At 45.8% G+C, this 21,751-nt stretch overlaps 1 protein-coding gene across 8 annotated transcripts in view; it reads right to left on the reverse strand.

The window, feature by feature from the left end:
- Window positions 1-6,699: 6,699 nt before the first annotated feature.
- Nphp1 (nephrocystin 1) overlaps window positions 6,700-21,751 on the reverse strand; it is a 52,356-nt gene continuing 37,304 nt past the window's right edge. For 4 of the 8 annotated variants that reach the window (XM_031371837.1, XM_031371836.1, XM_031371835.1 and 1 more), the window contains exons 16-21: window positions 20,026-20,125; window positions 14,266-14,378; window positions 11,812-11,885; window positions 8,985-9,029; window positions 8,374-8,466; window positions 6,700-7,160 (exon numbers count right to left, since the gene is read on the reverse strand). In XM_031371837.1, coding sequence (XP_031227697.1) covers window positions 6,888-7,160; window positions 8,374-8,466; window positions 8,985-9,029; window positions 11,812-11,885; window positions 14,266-14,378; window positions 20,026-20,125 — 698 coding nt within the window. In that variant the 3' untranslated portion in view covers window positions 6,700-6,887. The remainder of the gene's footprint in view (window positions 7,161-8,373; window positions 8,467-8,984; window positions 9,030-11,811; window positions 11,886-14,265; window positions 14,379-20,025; window positions 20,126-21,751) is intronic. The other 4 variants (XM_031371841.1, XM_031371840.1, XM_031371839.1 and 1 more) reach the window with 1 other exon arrangement.

The following is a 21,751-nucleotide window of genomic DNA, read 5'->3' on the forward strand; positions in this document are numbered from 1 at the left end:
CCCCCTTACAGATGTTGATATTTTCTCCAGTCTTCAAAGGTCAAGTGATTTTGGATTGCCTCATGGACATTAGGAATCTTGTGCCATGGGATTTGCATCTTATTGAATACTGATGAGTTTTATCAGCCAATGAGCTTTGTGTCTCCTTTGGGCTATGGCTTCAATGCTGGGTCAGTTTTGAAGGCTTTGTGGTACTGTGCTAGCTTTGAACCCAAGCCTTTGACATGCTGGTTTCCTGGTGTTTTGTTTATGGTCAGCTTTGGGGTGAGCTCGGGCCATATGGACTATTTTATGGGGTGATTTTCTTGAGCTCTCTCCATGCTGGGATTGCTCTAGCATGTTCTAGAGGGCGTGGGGGCTGAGACAGGAAACATGCACAGGGTTTGGGGATAATATTTTCATGTAAAAAAAAAATACAGCTTTCACCTTAAAAGGAGTAAGAGATAGTCTTCTCTGGAGCCAAATTTGAGTGCCCAGATTTGTGTGAAAACGCAGAGTTAGGTATCCCAGGGTGTGTGTTTCACAGTCTTATAGCTGCAGAATATAGAAAGTCATAAATCAAAGTAAGTTTAAAGTACTCGGGTGAAAACATCAGAGAAGCAAATCTCTCCTACAGGCCTCAGATTCTGTCTGATGATGTTCTTAGCTTTTGAGTTGGTAGAAGCCAGCAGTCTGCTAAGTTCATAAATCCCAAAAGGTTTTTATCTATAATCACAGGATGTCAGGTCCAACACAGAGGTGGGCAAGGAAATGGCTGTTTAGAGGACTAAGGCTAAGGGACAGGATAACATGTAATTGGGCTCTGGGTCTGCATCTCTCTGTCCTCTCCACACATACTGCAGTCTCAACCAGTCAACCAGTGTTTGCAGTCATGGTTTCTTCATGCATGCAGGAATTCTTCAGAGTAGTGATGACCATCTTGGCAGAATCTAGTCTCACCCAGGAGACAAACCACCTCTAGGATCATCTGTGAAGGGGATTCTACACTGGGTTGATGCAGGAAGACCTGCCCTAAGTGTAGTGACAGCATGCCATGGATGGGATCTACCCTGAAGATAAAGGGAGGGTGAGCTGAATGAACACCAGCATCCATCTCTGCTTCCTGCCTGGGATGCAGTGTGGCCAGCTCCCTGTGTTCTCACAGCCATGCTTTGGCCACCATTATAGACTGTCCCTCAAACTGTGAGCCAAGCAAAGTCTTCCTTCAAGTTGCTTCTGTTAGGGATTTTGTTGCAGCTTGGCATGCTTTCTCTGATTCTGAGGGCTCTTTCCATTCATCAGGCCAGGCAGGCTGGAGGATTACTCATGAGATCAAGGCCTACCTGGACTACAGAGTGCCTCAAGCAAAAATTAAAAAACAAACAAACAAACAATCAAAACAAAACCTACCAAAAGAGGGAAAGAGAAAGAGAGAGAGAGAGAGAGAGAGAGAGAGAGAGAGAGAGAGAGAGAGAGAGAGAGAGAGAGGAGGGAAAGGAGGGAGAGAGAGGGTCACCACCACCATGGTAATATTTTGACTTCTGCTTTTCCTCCTCTGCCCTCCCCCTCCCTTGTTTCTGTTGGGTCCTGATCAGGATCTCAGCTCCACTCAGTGGGCAAGGGAAGGCAGACAATCCTTGGCTCGAGCTGAGTGTAAACCCTACCATCGAGTGTTAATTCTCTGCACACTCTTAAGCACTACCAGGAATTTCTCATGCTCATTTACTGTTCCTTGCCATTTGTCCCTGACCCTTGTCCCCTGCCCTTCCTTAGGCCGTGGGCTTCAGGAGAGCAGGGGTATTCTGGCAGTGGGCCACTGTGCCATCTGGAATGCTGCCTGGTGGCACGCAGGACCCACAATGAGTGTTTGAATGATGGCACCTCTCATTTTAGCGACAGCCTTTTACCTCCTCCCCCACCCCTTTCTCCTCCTCCCTTTCCTCCTCCTTCTCCTCTTGCTGTTTTGATAGCCTCCAGGCTGGCCTCTGAGAAAGAACAAAGTTCTGCATTAATCTTTGCTGGCAGTGTTAGACACAGATGGGCAGGGTAAGGTCCAAAATGCCTGTAGACTATAAGAAACTGACTAAGCCAGAGTGAGCTACCAAAGTCCTGAGCGTGAGCTGCATCCCATTAATGATTTCAATGTTATATTGCTGCCTGAAATCCACATTCAGTGTCAGTCACCGCTGAGTCAGATGCCATAGGCCACCAGTGTCCTACCGGTGTGGCAGTTCAGCTCTGCTCTGGCCATTTCCTTATCTCTCATTCCTTCCTCCCCAAGTTGATGTGATTACTGTGTTGGATAGGAGGAGCTCAGATGGCAAGCTGGATTTCCAAAGACAGTGTTATCAGACCTATGTGGTCCTGAAACAGTTTTGGATGTTAGAGTTGAGATGGCTCCAAGGTCAAGTAGAGGTTTGGAGAGGAAACATCTAGACAGGAATGTGTGTAATGTATACATATTGCTGACTGTACTGGCATTGGGCCAGTAATGGCCTTGTTACAGGACTATTGGAATCAGTTGAGTGTACGGGTGTATACACACATGCACATGGAGCCTACAGCACATCCTCAGGGCCATCTACCTTGCTTTTAGAGTCTCTCTGTGGCCTGGAGCTCACCGAGTAGGCTAGACTGGCCTGCCAGTAAGCCCCGAGGCAGCTGCCGGCCTGGGCCTCTCCAGCCAGCACTTTCCATGTTGTTGTTGTGCTTGGCATTTTTTATGTGAGGACTGAACTCAGGTTCTTGTGTTTGTGCAGCAGTTGATGTACGGCTGCAGCCCAAACTGTTAGAATTTAAATGTCACAAAAATGAGACCCCATTGGAGGCCCTCATAGCCATCACACCCTCCCATTGAGGGTGTTTCCTGTGGTTCCTGGCCACTTGTGCATGCTGGAAGCTAGGACAGAGACAGCTCTCAGCTTACTAGGATAGTAGTTGTCCCAGCAACATTCTGAATAAACAAGGGGATACACAGTGACACCCCTCAGCTGTGCAGGCACCTAAGGAAGTGCAGTTCTGCCCCCACCTCTTTGAATTGAGGAAACAGAATACATTACAGCGAGCCAACAACCACGTCTGATGATTGTCCCTGCCAGAGAACTCCTCTGCCTCGGGAATACTTTATACAAGAGGAAGTGTGGGGACCCTGCTGCGGATATCCTACCACACTGCAGACTGACAAAGCCTTCCCTTGAAGATGACACCTTTGCCTCCTTTCTTCCTTTGTAGAGATAAATGGCTTTCCAAGATGCTCCTGGGATGGGCAGGCAAGGCTGCCCTGGGCATGGGAATGCTCATGCAGAGACTTCACAGGAGTACACGGGACCAGAGAATCTCTGAAGCCCGAGACTCCCTGCCCTTTAGCATTATCTCAAGCACCCAGGGATAGGGACCTCCAGCAGACCTGATGCTAGAACATTTAAGCAGTGACAAAAGAGACCGAGGAAACAGTTCAGCCGGTAAAGGGCTTGCTGGGAAAGTGTAAGGCCCTGGGTTCAGATCCCCAGGACCCACATAAAGCCAGCTGTACTGTAATGCCAGCACTCCTGAGCTGGGAGGCAGAAGTAGAATTCCGGGAAGATCAAGGCCAGCTAGCTTTGTATAACAGAGCCAAGAACAAGAGACCCTTCCCCAATGGCTGAGGGCTGCACCCCTGAGGTTGTCCTCTGAGCATCACACACACACACAAACACACACACACATGCACACACGGACGGGTAGGCATCTGAGCCTGAGGAAGAGTGGCCTTGTGGTTTAGTTTCTATGGTTCTGATATAGGGAGTCTCCTCACCTTCCAGGTAGGCCCCTGTGGAGAAGGCTTCTCCTGCCTGCCCTTTTACGCTCCTCTCTCCTGTAGACCTAACTCAGCCTGCTGTTGAGCCTCATTTCTTCACACACACACACACACACACACACACACATACACACCCCAGGACTGTTTCCAGGATGCTTTTGGCTCCTTGACAACCCTTTCCTGTTTTGGAAGCTAAAAAGTGACATTTAAAAAGCCAGAGAGGTTTTGCTGAAAAAACAAGATTCCAGTGACTGAAAGGAAGGAGAAGTTTCTCACAGGCAGGTTTAGGCCACCCCATGGCGCTATCCCCCCCTAGTCAGGCCAACTCCGTGTCCCTCCCTTTCTGGCCCAGCATCAACTAAACTGTTTGTGGCAGTCGTTGTGCTTTCTGAATGTGTCAAAAACTATGAAACTGTCCACAGACATCAACTCCTGACACACAATATGAACAGGGAAGACAGTCTGAGAGCTCTGATGAAGCTCTTTCTCCTGTTCCTGCATCCACTAAAAGGATCTCACCAGCATTTGTTTACATCCCAAATGCCTGGTACCAGCCACGAATAAGCCAACTAGTTAAAAAATAAAATAAAATTTTATATATATATATATATGTATATATATATACAGTATATGTGTATATGCATACACACACATATATATACACACATACATACATATATATAAAATAATGTCATGTAAAAACAAAAATGAAACAAAAAAAAAAACCCACCACCACCTCCCCTTCACACACAGAGACCATGGGTACACAGATAGACAGACAGACACACACCCACACCTACACACCCACACCCACACCTACGCACCCACACCCACACCATGGATTCTACAGAGAAATCTGACTTGGCAGTGGGTAGTAGTAATGTGGTCTTAGGTTCCTTTAAAAACAGGCATCCAGGAGACTAAGTGGGGATGATGACTCTATGGCTGGGTAGGAGAGTCCCTGTGCACATCTGGCCAGGCAGAGTTTCTAGGGAACAGCAGGAGAGACCCTCAGAAGGAGGAGAGCTGCCTTAGAATGATGGCTGGAAAGGTGTCCTCTTTCCAGCCTCCTCCCAGTCACTGAGGATGGGGGGTAACAAAGAGGGGCGCAGTGAATGGTTTTTTTTAAGGCCAAGTTCCCATTTGTCTATCATATTTTGCGCCAGGAATCCTGCCAGACCATGTTAACTTCTGAGCTCAAGGCCCAATGTAGTTTGGATAGGATATAAATGTGCCTCCCTAGATTTCACAAGTCGGAGGCTTACTTAGTCCCAGTGCGGAGTGGGACCTTTAAGAGTGTGGGCCTAGTGGAAGTCAGAATAGCTCAGAAGTGTCATAATATAACAAATTTCTAATAATAAAGGTCTCTTATAGGGTAATACATTGTTAAAATGTATTTTGGGGACTCTAACAGTTTAGGTTGGTCTCTTCTTCATTGATCCCGACTTTTCCTTAAATATCTTTCTCAAATTTTAATAGCACATTTTTTCCTTTTAAAGAATACACTTCTTGGGGCAGCAGGCTGGTGGTAACAAGTCCTGCCTGTCTGCACATGAAGAGGCAGAACCTCTGAGGCAGTAGATGTGTAGCTGGAATTAGCTACTTGGCGGGCTCTTCTTTCCACCCCACCCCACCTTTCAGCCCCCTAATACTAGGTAGGGGAGAAAACAGGTTAGAGGGGAAAGAGGGCAACATTATCATTAGTCTACTTCCTGCTGATTAGGGGCATCAGGTTCCCTGGGACAAGTTTGATCTTTGCTGTTAGGATATCTAATTTCTTCCTCTTGCTGTTTCTTCTTTGCACAAGACTCCTTAACAAATAGTAACCAGCAACCAACCACCAACCAAGAATGTACCGCCAGCACCAACAACCCTGCCTCTTGGGGTCCTAGCATTTAGAGGATATACCTCTGAAAAGTCCTCAGAATTCCAAATGTCACACAGTTGTAGAAACTGTCTACCATTGGTAAAATAACGCCTCTGCTAGAGCATGAGGCAAATCATAGTCAGTTGCTGTGGACGATCTGAAGCAGCTCTATAACCCACCCTGGGATTAAAACAAAAATATATTCCCATATTTGTGTTTTTTAAAAGAAACCCAATGCCAAAATCGTCACTACACACATGATACACAGCACATCAGCTATATCGCTGACTAGCTCTGACCTTATGCAAGTCATATAACCTGCTTGGTCTGGCTCTTCAACAGTAGTAGGGATCAGAACCTGCATCCCACAGTAGCTCAGAGGACCACCCAGCTAATGCAGAGCCCTGACAAACATGATCAGGTACACAGCAATGACAACTGGCCCTCATTATTACCCAGGTCATCCAACAGCATGGCCAGGCACCCGAGGGATACCTGGTACTGCTATCGTTAGCAATAAAGATCTGAGATATTTGGCAGCTTTCAAGAGTGTATCTAAATGCACTTAGACCTGAGTGTTCTATGAAAAGCCATGTCAGCTCCATTCTTCAATGTGGGGGAAAAAATTCGTTTTGACAGAGGACTTTTTGTATTGACTTTAAAAGACAAGGATTCTGCATTTGTTCTAACCAGGGGTAAAGCAATCCAAACATAGACTGAATTAAATGACTAACAACACAATTTCTCTGAATAGCCTATAAATATTAGCAACATTCAGCAGTTTATATATTCCGCATACTAGACTGTCTTTGCAATGCAGGGGTTGGAGCCCAGGGCCTTGTGCAAACTAGACAAGCACAGAGCCCTGCCCTTGACATTACATTTGTATCAGTCTTATGACTTGGAAATACTTTTTTCCAGTTAGTGGATTATATTTTCACTTTCTTGGATAATCACAAGTTCAACCTTTGCTAAAATCTGCTTTAATAGACATCTACACTTTCAGGTTAACACTTAACTAATTGTTGTTTTGAAAAAAAAATTAGATATAACAATATTCCTTATAAAATTTATTTTAATTGTTTTACACACAATCAAATTATTAGATAGTTCTTTGAAAATATTATTCGCACATAAAAGCATATGACTATGTTCTAACCAGTCTGCTTCTCTTGGTACAGTTGTTTGAGGCAGGTCATCCTAGAGAACTCCTGGGTCCAATGGGAATCAGAGCCATGGCCACTATCAGCCTGAGTTCTTTCTTATTTCACCCAAGAAGTCATAGGTCTGCTCCGAAAGGTCAAATGGTTTGTGAACTCCATCTGGCGACAGCAGAGCCTTCAGGGAACCCTCGTTCTCTCGGCTCTGCTTGAGGAAGTCAGCGATGGCTTTCCATCTGGCAGCCTCTGTCTCTTCCTCGGCCCACCTAAAGGGGGGCAGCAGTGTAGAATGCAGAAGAGGCAGCACACAGTCATGGTAGACCAGGAGGAACTCAGCCTTTAGGAGCTCTTTGTCTCTCTGGGGAAACAGCACCACAAAGGAACTATCAGTAGCCTGGCATTGCTCTCAAGTACAAAACTGTGAGCTGTTAGCTGAAAGCCATTGAGGAGCAGGGCAGAGGAGCTGGCAGGGGCTGCATGTGCTCAGAGCTGTAAGAGCTCAGAGCTGGCAGGAGTGAGAGTCATGGTGAAGTTGAGCAGTTCTCCTTAAGAACTCTGCAGAGGCTCTATGAGAGCAGGGGTCTCCTAAGCTCCATTTAGAGTGTCACATCTTCTGTCAAGGAGACCAAAGGGTTGCAATCTACTGTAGTGACATCATACACACACACACACACACCCCACACATGCACACACACCCCACAATGCAAAATGGCTGTGTAGACTTAGCTGGATTATCATCTGCCAAGAGATAATTGCCTCAATGTCAGAAAGAAGTGGGGCTAGGCATGGTGGTGCACACCTTTAATTCTAGCACTCAGGAGGCCAGGGCAGGCAGACTCTGAGTTCGAGGTCAATTAAGTCTATTTAAGGAGATCCAGGCCAGCCAGGGCTACATATTAAGACTTTATCTATAAAAAAGAAGAGAAGTAGCAAGCACTCTGGGCTCTAGAGAAAGGAGGCCCAAGCAGAGGAGACTACTGGAGAGGAGTGAAGGCTCATTAGCCTGAGGGCATCAGACCCTCCCCAGATAACGGGAGGACCCACCTAGCCTAGGGCCAGCTGGCTGGGGTGGGATCTCAGAGGCACTGCAGCTGAGAGCAGAGGACTCCACACATAAGCCAGCTACACACACAGAGAGTGCCTAGGCACACACACTATATATGGGGCAGCTCCAGGAGCCTGAGATCCCGCACCTCACCCACTGTTCTAGAAATGTCTGGAACGTACAGATTGGGTAAAGTTCAGTGTTACTGGTCATGAGGAAGCTTAGGCTGCAATTCTTATTCCTGCTCTGAAGTTTAGGCTTTTTTTTTTTCTTTTTTCTTTTTTTCTGCTACATTTCTTGTAAACAATTAACACTTTTCAGGTGTATCCAGCCTTTTGACATTGGGATTGTATTGTTCCAAGTATAGTCCCAATTTTATGTTGGGCCACACCCACAGCTATCCCAGGGCCCATGTGGCACATGGGCTGGGTACACCTGCTGAAGTAGCAAACATGAGCCCAGTGTGGCCTCTGCCTCCTTTTGTAAATTAGACGTTTATAGAAACGTTAAGGCTTTGGGCTCTCACCTGCCATCTATGCTGTTTTTTTCTTGATGACAGTAGCTCTCTGTGGGAGAGACAATGTGCCTTACAAAACCTGCCTGAGGTCACTCCCTGGTCCTAAACAGAAGACATCAGATGAGTCCTAGATTCCAGCAGTGACATCCCACCTCACTGGTCAAGGCCAGGTTTGCCCAGTTAGCCCATGTGTCTACAGCAGTGTAAACCAGTGTAAACCAGTATAAACCAGTGTAAACCAGACTAGGCACCCACTCAGCGCATCCACCACTCAGGCCAGCTCTCTTCTCCCTTCTTCTTACTTGATGTGTGTGTATGAGAGCTCAAGGGCTTTAAAAAAAAAAAAAACAACAAAGCACATATGCTAACTAGCTGTAAGACTAGTTTAAAGACTTATTCATTAAGTAAAACTCAGGGATCTGAAATGCCTGGCTTGTTTAGGAGACTTTTACATTAAGAAGTAAACATGCTGCTTTCTTAGGCTGTGCTTAGACTGTCTGGGTGAGCACAAGCACACAGTTTAGTGAGGAGGGGTTACATGTAGGGCTGCCTCACTGAAACAGAGGCCTTGGTAGAACACACGGGAAATCAGTCTCCAGGTCAGTATGAAACCCAGTTACCTTTTCCGCTCGCTTTAGCGTGCTTTCTTTCTCAGCCCAGGAACTCTACAGAACAGAACAGAAACACTGCATTAGTCAGAGCACTCACAAGTCCTGGCAACACCTTCTGCAGCTTCACCCTGTGGTTAAAGCGATGGGCAGGGTCAGGATAGCTGTACATCTCATGGGAAAGAGGCCACACTGTTGACGGTGTCTCCACTGCCAGCAACCCAGAGCCAGCCTGACAAGGGAGGACAGGCACATCTGTGAAGGACACCTCAGAAACTCAAGGTTATTACAGCCGACTTACAGAAAGGATGGGTCAGACACCCTCCACCCCATGCCAAGCACACACAATGCTCAGATGCTGACATGGTCACGAGCGTCCAAGGTGAGACAGCAACAGAAACAGGAAGTCTTGCCAAGTCCCCTACGCCAGTTGCCACACTAGTGACACGGATGGGACAGACAAGTCGATTTGCAAGTAAACACTTCCATAGGCTTCACAAAAGCTTCTTTAAATGGAGAAGCTAGACATCAAGGGATTCCACACAAGGATGAACTGAAGACCTTAGCAAAGCAATTCCCTGGCAGTCGGTAAGGCTGAGCGAATTCCCCAGTCCCCAGGCTGACTGCCCAGGACTGGTTTTGTGTGGATAACTACCTACTTCTACCTGACTCTACGGGTATCTTGACACTCTCTGGGTAAACAGCTTAGGGTGCCTAGGGTCACATCGTGTGGAGACAGGGACCCAACGCCCCCTGGGGCAAGGGTGTGAATGGACTGACCATGAAGTGTTGGTGTGGCCAGGTTGTTTCTGCCTCCTGGGTTGTGACATCCCACCCTGTTAACTTGCACCTACTGCCTCTAGGTTGAGAGAACCCTTCAGAGCCACAGCATTTTACGACAGTCAGGTGTCATCATTATTAAAAAACCAACCACAAAGTGAACTTAGCTGAGTAAAGCCTGGACACTCACACTTCATAATGTAAATCTTAAAAGACAACATGGCTCAGTGTGAGCATTACTCAGTAACTTAGACTCTCTGTAAAACTGCCCAGTGTTTGTCAGTCAGTGTGGAGACTACCTGAGCTTTTAGTCCACAGAAAGCAATGGAAGGAGGGGAGTTCACACAGAGCAACTTGGGGATAGAAAAATGTGTGTGGGTCACTACCACTCACCAAGACCCACCCTTTCCTTCTGGAACAAAGGGATGCCTATTTTTCCCAGCTCTTCTCCAGTTAAGCCGAACACATGACTGATTCTGGCCTATGAAACGTGAGCAGAAATGAACAGGCTCTTGAGGCAGCGAGTGGAAAGCCCAAGGTCAATCCCCTACCTTTTCCTGCAAGGACAAAGGACGACAGAGAGCTATTCATTCCAAATGGTTCTAGGAGAGAACGGGGCCTGCCTTTACCAGCCTTCACCAGCCTTCAGCCTTGGGTAGCTATGGGGCAGACTCACACTGGAGGGAACCAGGAGTGAGAAACAACCCTCTTTTTAAAGACACCATACTCAAGGCTGCTTCTCAGACCTGCCTGATTTCTTGACCTCTGACTTGGAAAGCACAGCTGACCCTCTCCCTCTTCCAGTTCCCTCCTCCCCCACCTGCCATGATCTTCAGTTTTCTGCTCCAGAGGTTTTGTTTCTTGGGCTCCAAGATGAAAATATGCTTGTTCTATTGTTTCAGATCCCTCTGACAGATAGCAGACAAACACTTTTCGACCAGGCCCACTGTTCTAGAGGCTGCGCCATCAGATGGGATTATTGCTGGGCCATGAATTCCCTTTCGGATTCCTGCTGTGTTCTCCAACAAAGCTGTCCAAGAACACTGGGCACTTAAATTACTTCATGCATAAAACACAAGAAAATTGTCTTCAAGTTTCCTTCTGTGTCTGCTTTAAAATTCTTTTATCTATAAGACAAGAAATCCTGTAAAAGGGGGCCTCGGCCTCCCTGTCTCATGACGATATGATATGATATGCTACTCTCGTAGCAAGAAGTTCAGCCGACATGGCCACAGTCCTGGACATGTGCCGCTGTGTCTCTGCAATGCCAGAAGAATCATCCTCCAGGGAAACTTCCTGGTCATGATCGCTCCCTGCCTTCCTCGCTCTCCACCTGTAGTTTCTGATTTTGGCCACCTTTGGCCCCTCCACATATACCATGCCAAATTGTATCTGATCTGCCTCACAAGTTTTCTGTCAATCCTCCTCCACCTGTGATGGCATCTCTGGCATCTCTGTAAGGAGTTAGGCCGTGGCCTCACCTTTTGTTAGGTCCCCCTCACCTGAGGATCTTTAATGAGACAGAGTTCTGACCATCATTTGCTGCCTTCATTAAACCTTTGAGGTCCCAGAAGGAACTTGGCCATAGCACTCACTGTGTTATCTACTTCTAAGCCTGGCATGATCACAAGGCTTCTCTTTGTTGACCCCAATGTTTCAGGTTGAGACATGTTAAGATAGTACTTTAGAAATTTAAATTCAGCTGAAGATCAGGGACTTCAAACTGTTCACTTTAATATCCAGAGGCTATTTCAGACAGCACAGTATTCTGAGTTAAACTAAAGATGGTATGTCTGCCCCAACTCTCCTGAAAGCTCAGCTGATTTATCCAGTGGACTGTTCTGGAGTTTCACTTAGAGTACCACCCTCTTGGGATCTTACATGGAGCAATAAAGTACAATGCTTAACTCACAGTCCCTTGCCACTGCAGCAGGGAAGGTAGCCCCTGGGGAGTAACAGTCACCATGCTTGGAAGGATGAGGCTGGGCTAGGTAGACAATGCATAGGGACTGGGAAACACTGGCTGCAGCAGGTTTCCATGATGGTATGTGCTACCCACCCTGAGAGCATCCATCACGTCAGGCTGCTCCAGGAGCAGAGGGAAGGTGGCCAGCACGGGATGACTGATTAAATCTGAAACACACAACAGGAGGAATTCAAACTTCATTTCTATTTTACAGTATTTGATCTCAGGGTTACCTATTCAGATTAAAAGTATTTCACCAATTATTTGCTGATAACACTTTTCATACACTTTGGCCTCCAGGAGAGTTCAGAGGCTCGAAGCTGTCCCTTTTAGTATCTTTGTGTCTCTACCTCTTATTCTAGAAAGTTCTGAAATGAAGTTTCCAATGAGGGTGGCCATACTGGGTCTTCTGTACAAGACAGTGTGGAAGAATTGGAAGGGCAGTTTGAACCCTGGTATCAAGCCCTTCTACACAGCCGCCTAAATCCACTCAAGAGTCATGGCAGTACTATTGGCCTGATTCCTCTCAAAGGCTCTTCCTCTTATCACTATCACAATGCAAGGCACTAATTTCAGAAAAGACACATTCAAACAGTAGCTTTGTTTCTGAAATGCCAAGTGCAACATATTCCACCACACTGTGCCTCAGTAGAGAACCATCTAGCACAGCCTCCTTGCCTTTGAGAATAGCCAGTGAATCTGCACTTGAGCCCTGATGCTGGTGACGATTCCTAGTTGTTAAATCCAAGGGCAACTGATGTTTACAGCTTAATTGTCACTCCCTGGTACTACAATTATTTCTTTGGGTGTTCCTGTGCAGCTTTAGACTTTGCTCTCTTACCTTACTGGGGCGAGACTCTGGATGTAGAATCTGTTCTAACCAGAAACATGATTGTCCAGTGTGAGGCCTCGCCATGCTGTCCTGCTCCTGAACTCCATCCATGCCTGCTGCCCTCAACTTCAATCTCTCCAGCATAGAGACATTTCCTTGCCTTGGGTCTCCAGGCACACCAGTTACTCTAATCAGAAAGGAGTCTCTCATACATCTCCCCACAAGTCTAGTCTCTGGCTCAGGTTTCATCTTTGATATCATCTGCTCATAGAAGCCTCTCTTCTTGCTACATAATAATTCAGGTCTTCTTGGTGAATGTTCCCTCCATTTTCTTTATGATTAAAGAAAATGCTAGTATGGGTGTGTGTGCTAGCACGGAGGCACAAGCATGCAACCCAGTGCTGAGACATAAAATGGAGATCTGAGGAGACTAGTTATCTCTGGTTTAATGGAGGCTAGTTATCTCTGGTTTAATGTAATGTAACTGTAGCATTTAATACATGTCTAGTATATAGCAAGGGCTCAAAATACTTATTTTAAAAAGCTAGAGGGCTTTTTCATGTCATTTTGCTTTGAAGCTTGGTTGCTCCATTAGGTTGGGTACAACCATACCTTTTCCATTCACCGCACAATGGCACAACATCATATACCCAGAAGGCAGTGGATATCTGGATACTTATTGATTTCTAGGTTTCGGGTAATATTGGTTTCTAGGTTTCTTATAGCACATGCATTCCTCTTGGAAAGTTCACTCATGTATGACAGCTTGTGTATTTTTTAAATTATTTTAAAATATTTTACTTAGAAAAAACTTTTGAACTTAAAACAAATGACAAGGACTGAGGAGAGAGCTGAATGGTTAAAGCATGCACTATAAAATATGAGGACTGAAGTTTGCATTTCCCAGAAACCCACACAAATGCCAGTTGGGTATAGCAGCCTATTTATGTTACAGTACAGAGAGTGGATCCTAGAGCTAGCCAGTCAAGCTGTGTGGGAGAGGTCTGGGTTCAACTGACAGGCCCTCCCTCAATGAATAAGGTAGAGACTAAGGAACGAGGGTGTCCAATACTAACCTTGGATCTCCACTTGTATGTACATTTATGTGCACATGAACTCACACATAAAAATAAATTTAAAGAGAAATTGTAAGACTAAGAATAGTGCATAGAAACTAGAGACTATTTGATTTATTGACTTATAACTGACCCATGGGAACACTTCATTATGTTAAGAATAGTTATTTGGGCTGGGCAGTGGTGGCACACACCTCTAATCCCAGCACTTGGGAGGCAGAGGCAGGCAGATTTCTGAATTTGAGGCCAGCCTGGTCTACAGAGTGAGTTCCAGGACAGCCAGGGCTACACAGAGAAACCCTGTCTCAAACAAACAAACACAAAACAAAACAAAACAAAAGAAGTTATTTGGGATAACTTTTCTTCCTAAAAAGGTGACATACAAGGGTCACAGGTAAAAACAGATAATTTCAAGACTGATAAGGAAACTGTTTCCACATGGATGGAAATGAGGAGGCTGAATGTGAGGATAAGCATGTGTGAGCTCATGAAGCTGCTCCTAAGTGAGGTATCCGCCCCAATGCTCTTTAGTGGTTTTATTCCATATGCCACATCTGTAGGTAGGAGATATAGCCTGGCCCAGAACACATACCTTCAAGGGTTTGCAGCAGCAGCACACAGGAAATACCCCAAACTTACCGGCACTCTGCAGGCTTGTCCTGTCTCTCAGGAGCACATCTCCAAGAATTTGTCGATAAAATATCAGTAAGTGAGCAGAGCACATACTCCCCACCAGGGTTTCTGGCAGCAGACTAGTGGGGGAAGAAAGGCAGAGGAATCAAACAGTCCCTTCCAACCCAACCTACTGGGTTTTTTCTTCTGTGGATTACTTGAATGAACAAGTTTTACTTTATTATTGGGGAAAAAAAAAGATTTTACAGTTTAAAGGAAAACTTACATCACAACTTGGTCACATTAAACCAGAGATAACTAGCCTCCATTAAACCAGAGATAACTAGTCTCCTCAGATCTCCATTTTATGTCTCAGCACTGGGTTGCATGTTTGTGCCTCCGTGCTAGCACACACACCCATACTAAATGTCAAATAAAGGAAAGTCATTAATGCCTCGTTCTGGAAAATGACTAGTGAGCTACAAGCTTCAACAAAAGCCTGTGGCTGCCAAGCCTGACGTGATAGAAGAGGAGGAAATGCCAGTTCAGACTGCTCATGGGCTGGGTGGGACGCAGGAGGTGTGACAGACCTCAACTGAATCCCAATTTTGCTACTTCCTAGCAGTCAGACTAGGGATTAATTAATCATTCCCAGTGTGCTTTTGTTTCCTTATTTGCAGGGTGCCAAGCCTAACACTTGAATTTCAGGTTACCGAAAGGATTAAAATGAAGCAACTGTAGCATTTAATACATGTCTAGTATATAGCAAGGGCTCAAAAAAAAAAAGAATTTAATATTGAAGTTAAGATGGTATTAGTTTAAAATAGATTATAACTTTAGGGTGGAATATGTAATGTCCATGGTAAACACACATGCATACAAGTGTGTACAAACATTCATGATTTACAGACTATACACAAATGGAAACAGAAAGGAAATCAAGTATCAGTGGCAAAACAAAACAAAACAAAACAAAATAGGAAGGAAAACAGTATGGAAGAAAATGAAAAACAAAGCTATAAGACATACCGGGAAAAAAGTAACAAATGCCAAAATGACGGCACTCCCATGGGCAACTACACTAAATGTAAGTAGATCAAAACTCCCCAATCAAAATATATAGATTGGAAGAAAGAATCCAAAAAGATAAATCCAACTATGTAAGAGTCTTGCTTTAGACTCAGGACAAACATATTTCAAAGGTTACAAAGGCGGCTTCAATTTTTTATAATTAATCCCTTATTTTAATATCTAGTCAATTTTACAAAGGAAAATGATCACACAGGTAAAAGTCAGGAGCAAAGGAGTCCACAGGTAACTAGCTTCATGGAATGCAGATGAGCATCCCTGACCAGTCCCTAGCCCTGCATTTCTAGGCTGTCTTACCTAGTCGTATGCACTATTTGGCTCACTGAGCACACACAAATCCTGATTTGGTATAAACTCAAGGTAGATTTCATGATTGACTATTGAGGAGAACTTTTAGTGCCCTGATGCCACCATGCCCTATGAAGTCATGCTATGACTCTCCTAAGGGTAGTCTACATCTGGTTATGGCCTCTGTGGGCAGTGCCCCGAGGTATGCCAAGTACTGGCTCATGCTGAAGATCTGTCACTGATTTTGCCAGGGGAAGAGGTGGAACCTTCCTCCCTGGTATCTGCTTGCTCCATCTGTCTAGTAGACGTGGGCACTCCTTCAGGGAGGGTGCTCCTTCAGGGAGGGTGCTCCTTTCCTTCCACTTCCCTACTACATGAGGAAATGGTATTTCACTTTGTTTCTTAGAAATTGCCTAATTTTCTTCCAAACCTAAGATGCCCAGAAAGTTCTAAGATACTAAAGGCTGAGCTGAAGAAGTGAAAAAATGTTTTACTCCAATTTCGACTGAGGATCACCGAACAGGGAACAGAAAGGTGACATGAGTGTGCCCTAGCAGTAACAGTCTTACTCTATTTTTAACTAGAGTAAAATGTAACTAAAGGAGAGAAAGGAGTGGAAATGTGTCACACAGACAAAGGAAAATAAGTGTAGGGATGTACACAGACCACTGCTCTATGCAAATGCTTCCTTTCATTCAGAACCCTAAGGGCCTGAACTTGAGCTCTCTCTCCTCAGGATCTCAGAAATGTGCCTTTGGTCAAACTGAATCAAATTAAGTCCCTTTGGAAAATGGCTCTATGTGTGTGTTGGGGGTGCATGCCTTTAACATCAGTACTCAGGAGGCAAAGGCAGGTAGATCTCTGTGAGTTCAAGGCCAGTCTGATCTTCATTAGTAAGTTCCAGAAGCAGCCAGAGATACATCAGTAGAGAAACCCTGACTCAGAAAGAAAAGGAGAGAGAGAGAGAGACAGACAGAGACAGAGAGACATAGACAGAGAGACAGAGACAGACACAGAGACAAAGACAGACAGAATGGGGCAAGTGTTGGTGGAGCTAAACGGGGGCTACCATCACATCACATTACAGGCTCACCACAAACTGAGGTTGTAGGCCTAGGGAGCAGGGCCCTTCCTTGCGCAAAGAAACTGGTGTGAGATGTGGGTCTGCACTTTGCATTTTCACATCTTCTGATATACAGATTATTCCTAGAGCATATGCAAAAATGCTGGATGGGTGAAGCACCAAAAGCAAGCTGGGTGAAAACAAGCACATAAAAATTCAAGCTGGACTGCTTCTCAGCAGTGACCAGGCCTCCACTGCTGTGTGCTCTTTGGCAAAATAGAAAGAGCTCCACAGAGCATGACTCACCATTTAGCAGAAGAGAACCGTACTGAAACACAGGCGAAGGTAATGCAGGGGGAAGTGGGGCTACAAGTAGAATATACCTTCAAAAGGAGGAGAATAACATGGGGAGTGTGGTTTCCCTTCTTCTCCCAGGGATGTGGGGATGCTGACTAGGCCAGCCCTGCCTGTCCTCACTTCCCTGTGTAACGCTCACACCATGCTCAAAGTAGAATGGCCATTTCAAGATGCAGCTTAAGTCTGTGGGTCTGTGGTGCTTTGAATATGCTTGGTCTAGGGAGGGGCACTATTACGAGGTGTGGCCTTGTTGGAGGAAGTGTGTTACTACTGTGGGAGTGGGCTTTGCGACCCTCTTCCTAGCTTCTTGGAAGAGAGTCTTCTCCTGTTTGCCTTCAGAAGATGTAGAACTCTCAGGTCCCTCTCTAGCACCACGTCTGCCTGCACACTCCCATGCTTTCTGCCATGACAATAGACTGAACCTCAGAATCAATAAGCCAGCCCCAATTAAATGCTTGCCCTTATAAGAGTTGCCTTGGCCATGGTGTCTCTACAGCAAAGGGGACCCTAACTAAGACAGGGACTAAAAGAAAAGGACACATAGTAGACAGGCAGGAGAGGCTGGGGACAGTGGGAATAAAGTCCCAGAGAAGCACAAGAGGATACAAGCAGGAAGATCTCTATTTGGAAATCATGACACACATCTCTTTCTGTGCCTACTGTGAGCTGCATGTAACACACACCTCGCTGGTCCCTGAAGTCAGGGGACAGGGACTAGGGACTTTTGCCCATGACCCTACAATACAGGGCAGTGTTCATAGTTTCAGACAGATGGCCAGCTTGATCTTGAGGCAGTGGAGAGTATCTGAGAAACAGCATTTGAGCCAAGAAACAGAATTAAGAACTGTCCCTGATGGCTGGCTGCTTGGGAGCCCTGCAGGCCTGGCCATAGGTGAGCAGCGAGGCAGTGCAGCAACAGGGGAATGAGGACAAGATTGGACAGGGTTACAAAGGCTGCTACTGTGAGGCTCTTGTTCTCCACTCCGTGAAAAGAACAATTTCTCAAGGGAACATTGGCCAAAAGGCGGAGGGTAGATTAGAGGCCTTCTAAATATCTAGGGACAAAAAAAAAAAAAAAAAAAAAAAAAAAAAAAAAAAAAAAAAAGCCAAGAGTAAACAGTGTCCATGAACACATTATTACTGGCTGCTGACAGACTGAACTGTAAAGTAACCTCACACTTCAGCACAGCCTGGACTGGAAACAGCCATGCCGAGGCAGACCAAGCCTTCTTTCACTTCCCCACTTCATTAAAAAAAATTTAGATTATATTATTCACTTGTGGGGTGTGGGGAAGGAGCAGAAGAAAACTTTTAGGAATTGGTTCTCTCCTACCACATAGACCCTGGGGATCAAACTCAGATGCTCAGGCTTAGTGGCAAGCACCTTTATCTGCTGAGCCATCTCACTGGCAGATGAGCCATCTTCCCTACTTCCTGATGACTTGTGAGCCAGATCCTGGCATGGTTGCCTCTGCAGCAGGCTCTGCCTGGTTCACCTTCCTCCCTTTCCCTGACTCCCTGTGTGCCCCATAGTTTTGTCCCTCAACCCTTCAAGGCTTATTTAAAGACGATGTCTGATTTTAACAGACATGCTCATTTGAACAAATTCTGGAATCACATTAACATTTATCTCTGCATAAAATAATTATGCCGGCACATACCAAGAGCAGCATAGGTTTCTCTGTCACACATAAATATGGGCTGAGTGCTTTTATATGCTTCCTTTCATTAAACCTTATTACAGCTTTATAGGGCTGACACTGTTAAAGTCTGAGATCCTGAGAGAGGTGCTTCAGTGACTACAGGGCATTGAGTGAGGCGCTGGTAGATCTGAGATGTCACTCATGTAGATTCAATCTTCCTGAGGAAATCCCTCATTTCCTCAAATTTAGAATGGTCCACCCTTCTACCCCAAGGCAGTATCGGTGCTGTCAAGAATGTAGAGTAACTGACACTTTCCGGCTTTGCTAGTGACAAGGTAAATGGCGCAGTCATATGAACAACAGTCTGGCAGCTTCTTATCAAGTTAAAGCAATGCTTCCATTCCCAGGCATAAGAAATGCAGACATATGCACTGTATGCAAATATCATATACAAATATTTGGAGAAGGTTTATTAATGTCTGACCAGATCTAGAAACATCAGGCAGTGCATGGACAAGCCAACCGTAGCCTATCCATCAACTTTAGCACCATCTAGAATAAAAAGGACCAAGTTACTATCAGGCTCAAAGCATGGATGGCCTCCAGTGTGTCTCCAAGTCCAACGAGCACCATCCATGAGGGTTTGGAAAATGTACAAGTGTTGAGGAAAAAGATATGTGAGTGGCTGCTTGACGCTAGGGCTGCGGTGCTCATTGCAAAGGGACATGAGAGAATTTTTGAGAAAAGTGAGAGAGAGAGAGAGAGAAAGAGAGAGAGAGAGAGAGAGATTCTCCACCTTGCCTGCAGGAATGGTCACATCCACCATCACAAACATTTGTCAAGACTGAGAACTGCTTGATTGAAAGGGGATTTTACTACATGTGAATTAGAGTTTCCTAAACCTGACACAGAAAAGAAGGTGGTCCCTGAGCATAGGAGTACACACTGGTAAGCCTCACCTATTCATCTAAACTATCTAACGTGACCATCTATTACCTAAAAATATAGGTGTATATGTGTGTGTCACATGGAGGCCAGGGGAGGGTATTGGATCCCCTGGCTATGATTTATGGATGGCTGTAAGCTGCCTGACATTGGTACTGGAATCCAGCCCTGGTCCTCTGGAAGAACAGCCAGTGCTGTTAACCACTGAGCCATGCCTCCCGGCTTTACAGCCACCATTGGAGCTAAGGGGAGAGGAAGTGAATCTAAGCTTTACTACTATTGCCTATGTGAAGTTTTGGCAGAGTACTCAGAGGCAAGAGCAACTGACAAGAAGTCAAGCAGGCATCCTCCCAATTATCCCCTGCCCTCTCCCAAAAGGTCAGGGTCAGGCCAGCTACTCACCTGAGCATAGCCCTTGACCTCCTGTTCAGAGACCGAAGTTTCACCAGAAGTTGAGGCTGCCTCCGCACGCTTATCATCTGACGGAAAACACTGCCCTGTGCTACAAAAACATCAGGAATATAGAATCAGGGTTTAAGTGCTTGGGATGGCGTTCACTCAAACACACATTCAACGAGAATCTACAGACAGTGGAGCTGGACCATGTGAAAGGCAGTGGTCACCTGCCCAGCTTCTGTGAACCTGTCTTGACATGAATGCGATTGTGTCTCCAGAGGGCACCTCACAAGCCACTGTGACAGATGCTCTGTGGCATGAAGGGAGCTGATAAAACATGCCTGGCTCCAGATGGAACCAACAGATCCTCAGACTCCATGCCTGTTCTCCAAAGCCAGACTCATACCAGCACTGTGGGGCACTGTGGGCACTGGTGAGGATCCAGAGCATCATGCCTTGACCTGGATAGTGGAGGAGTGCTGCAGGCCTGTTGACTCACAGTCTATGAGGAAGGGCCATTTCTGTCTTACTGCCCATGTCACTGCTTCTCCAGGGCATTGCTGGGTGGATGGTATTAAGGGCACCCTGGTTTTTTTGGGGGGGTGGGTGGGTGGAGTGAGAGCAACTTGGCATGCATTCAAAAATCTATATCCTTTGAATTAGCTTATTCTACTCATTTTGTATCTGACAAGCATTATGCTGGCAGTTTTATGCCAACTTGCCACAAGCTAGAGTTATCTGAGAGATAGGAACCTCAGCTGGGAAAGTGCTCTCACAAGATCAGGCTGCAGGCAAGTCTGTATGGCATCTTCTTAATTAGTGATTGATGAGGAGGGGCCTAGCCCATTGTGGGTGGTGACACTCCTGGGCTGGCAGTCCTGAGTTTTAAAAGAAAGCAGGGTGAGCAAGCCACAAGGAACAAGCCTGTAGGTGACACTCCTCCATGGCTCGGACCCTGTCTGAGTTCCTGTCTTCACTTCCTTCCATGATGGAAGACCATGTGGAAGCATATACTTAAACCCTTTCCTCCCCAAGTTGCTTCTGTTCATGTTTCATTAGAGCAATAGAAACCCTAAGCCAGGCATCAATGCAGTGTCCAACAAAAAGGAGCTGAGTCAGGGTCCCCCATTCTTTACAATTCCCAACCTTAGAGTCTCAGAGGTGTTGACAAAAATAATCCCTTAGTGACTTTATGTTCATACTGATGGCACATGAAGGATTTAGATCTAAGGAAAGTGTATTTTGTTAGGATGCATCTGTGCTCTCTCTACTGCTCATTTCAGTTACGGAAAGGAGGGTAATATTGTTCTATATGCCACTCTGAGGCCTGTGAGCGCTGCAGATACCGCCCAGTGGATAAAAGCGCTGGCAGCTCTTGCAGAGGACCCGGGTTCAGTTCCCAGCACCCACATGATAGCTCACAACCATCTGTAATTCCAGTCCCAGGGGATCTAACAGTCTCTTCTGACCTCCACAGGCACCAAGCATGCATGTAGTGCAGAGACATATGTGCATAAAAACACATACATAAAAAACAAAATAAGTCTTAAAAAACACCTATATATTAAAGGCTGATTACCAGCTTGAATACTATGGAGGTTGTGGAACCACTTGGGGCTAGGGCCTCCAGGGATACTTTCAGGTCACTGGGACTGTGCCTGTGAAGGAGATACCCTTGCCCCTCTCTCTGCACTGCTCCCCAGCCACTGAGGGATGAAAGGCTTCTTTCCCA

Source organism: Mastomys coucha, unplaced genomic scaffold (genome assembly GCF_008632895.1).
Source record: "Mastomys coucha isolate ucsf_1 unplaced genomic scaffold, UCSF_Mcou_1 pScaffold15, whole genome shotgun sequence".
Taxonomy (NCBI): Eukaryota; Metazoa; Chordata; class Mammalia; order Rodentia; family Muridae; genus Mastomys; species Mastomys coucha.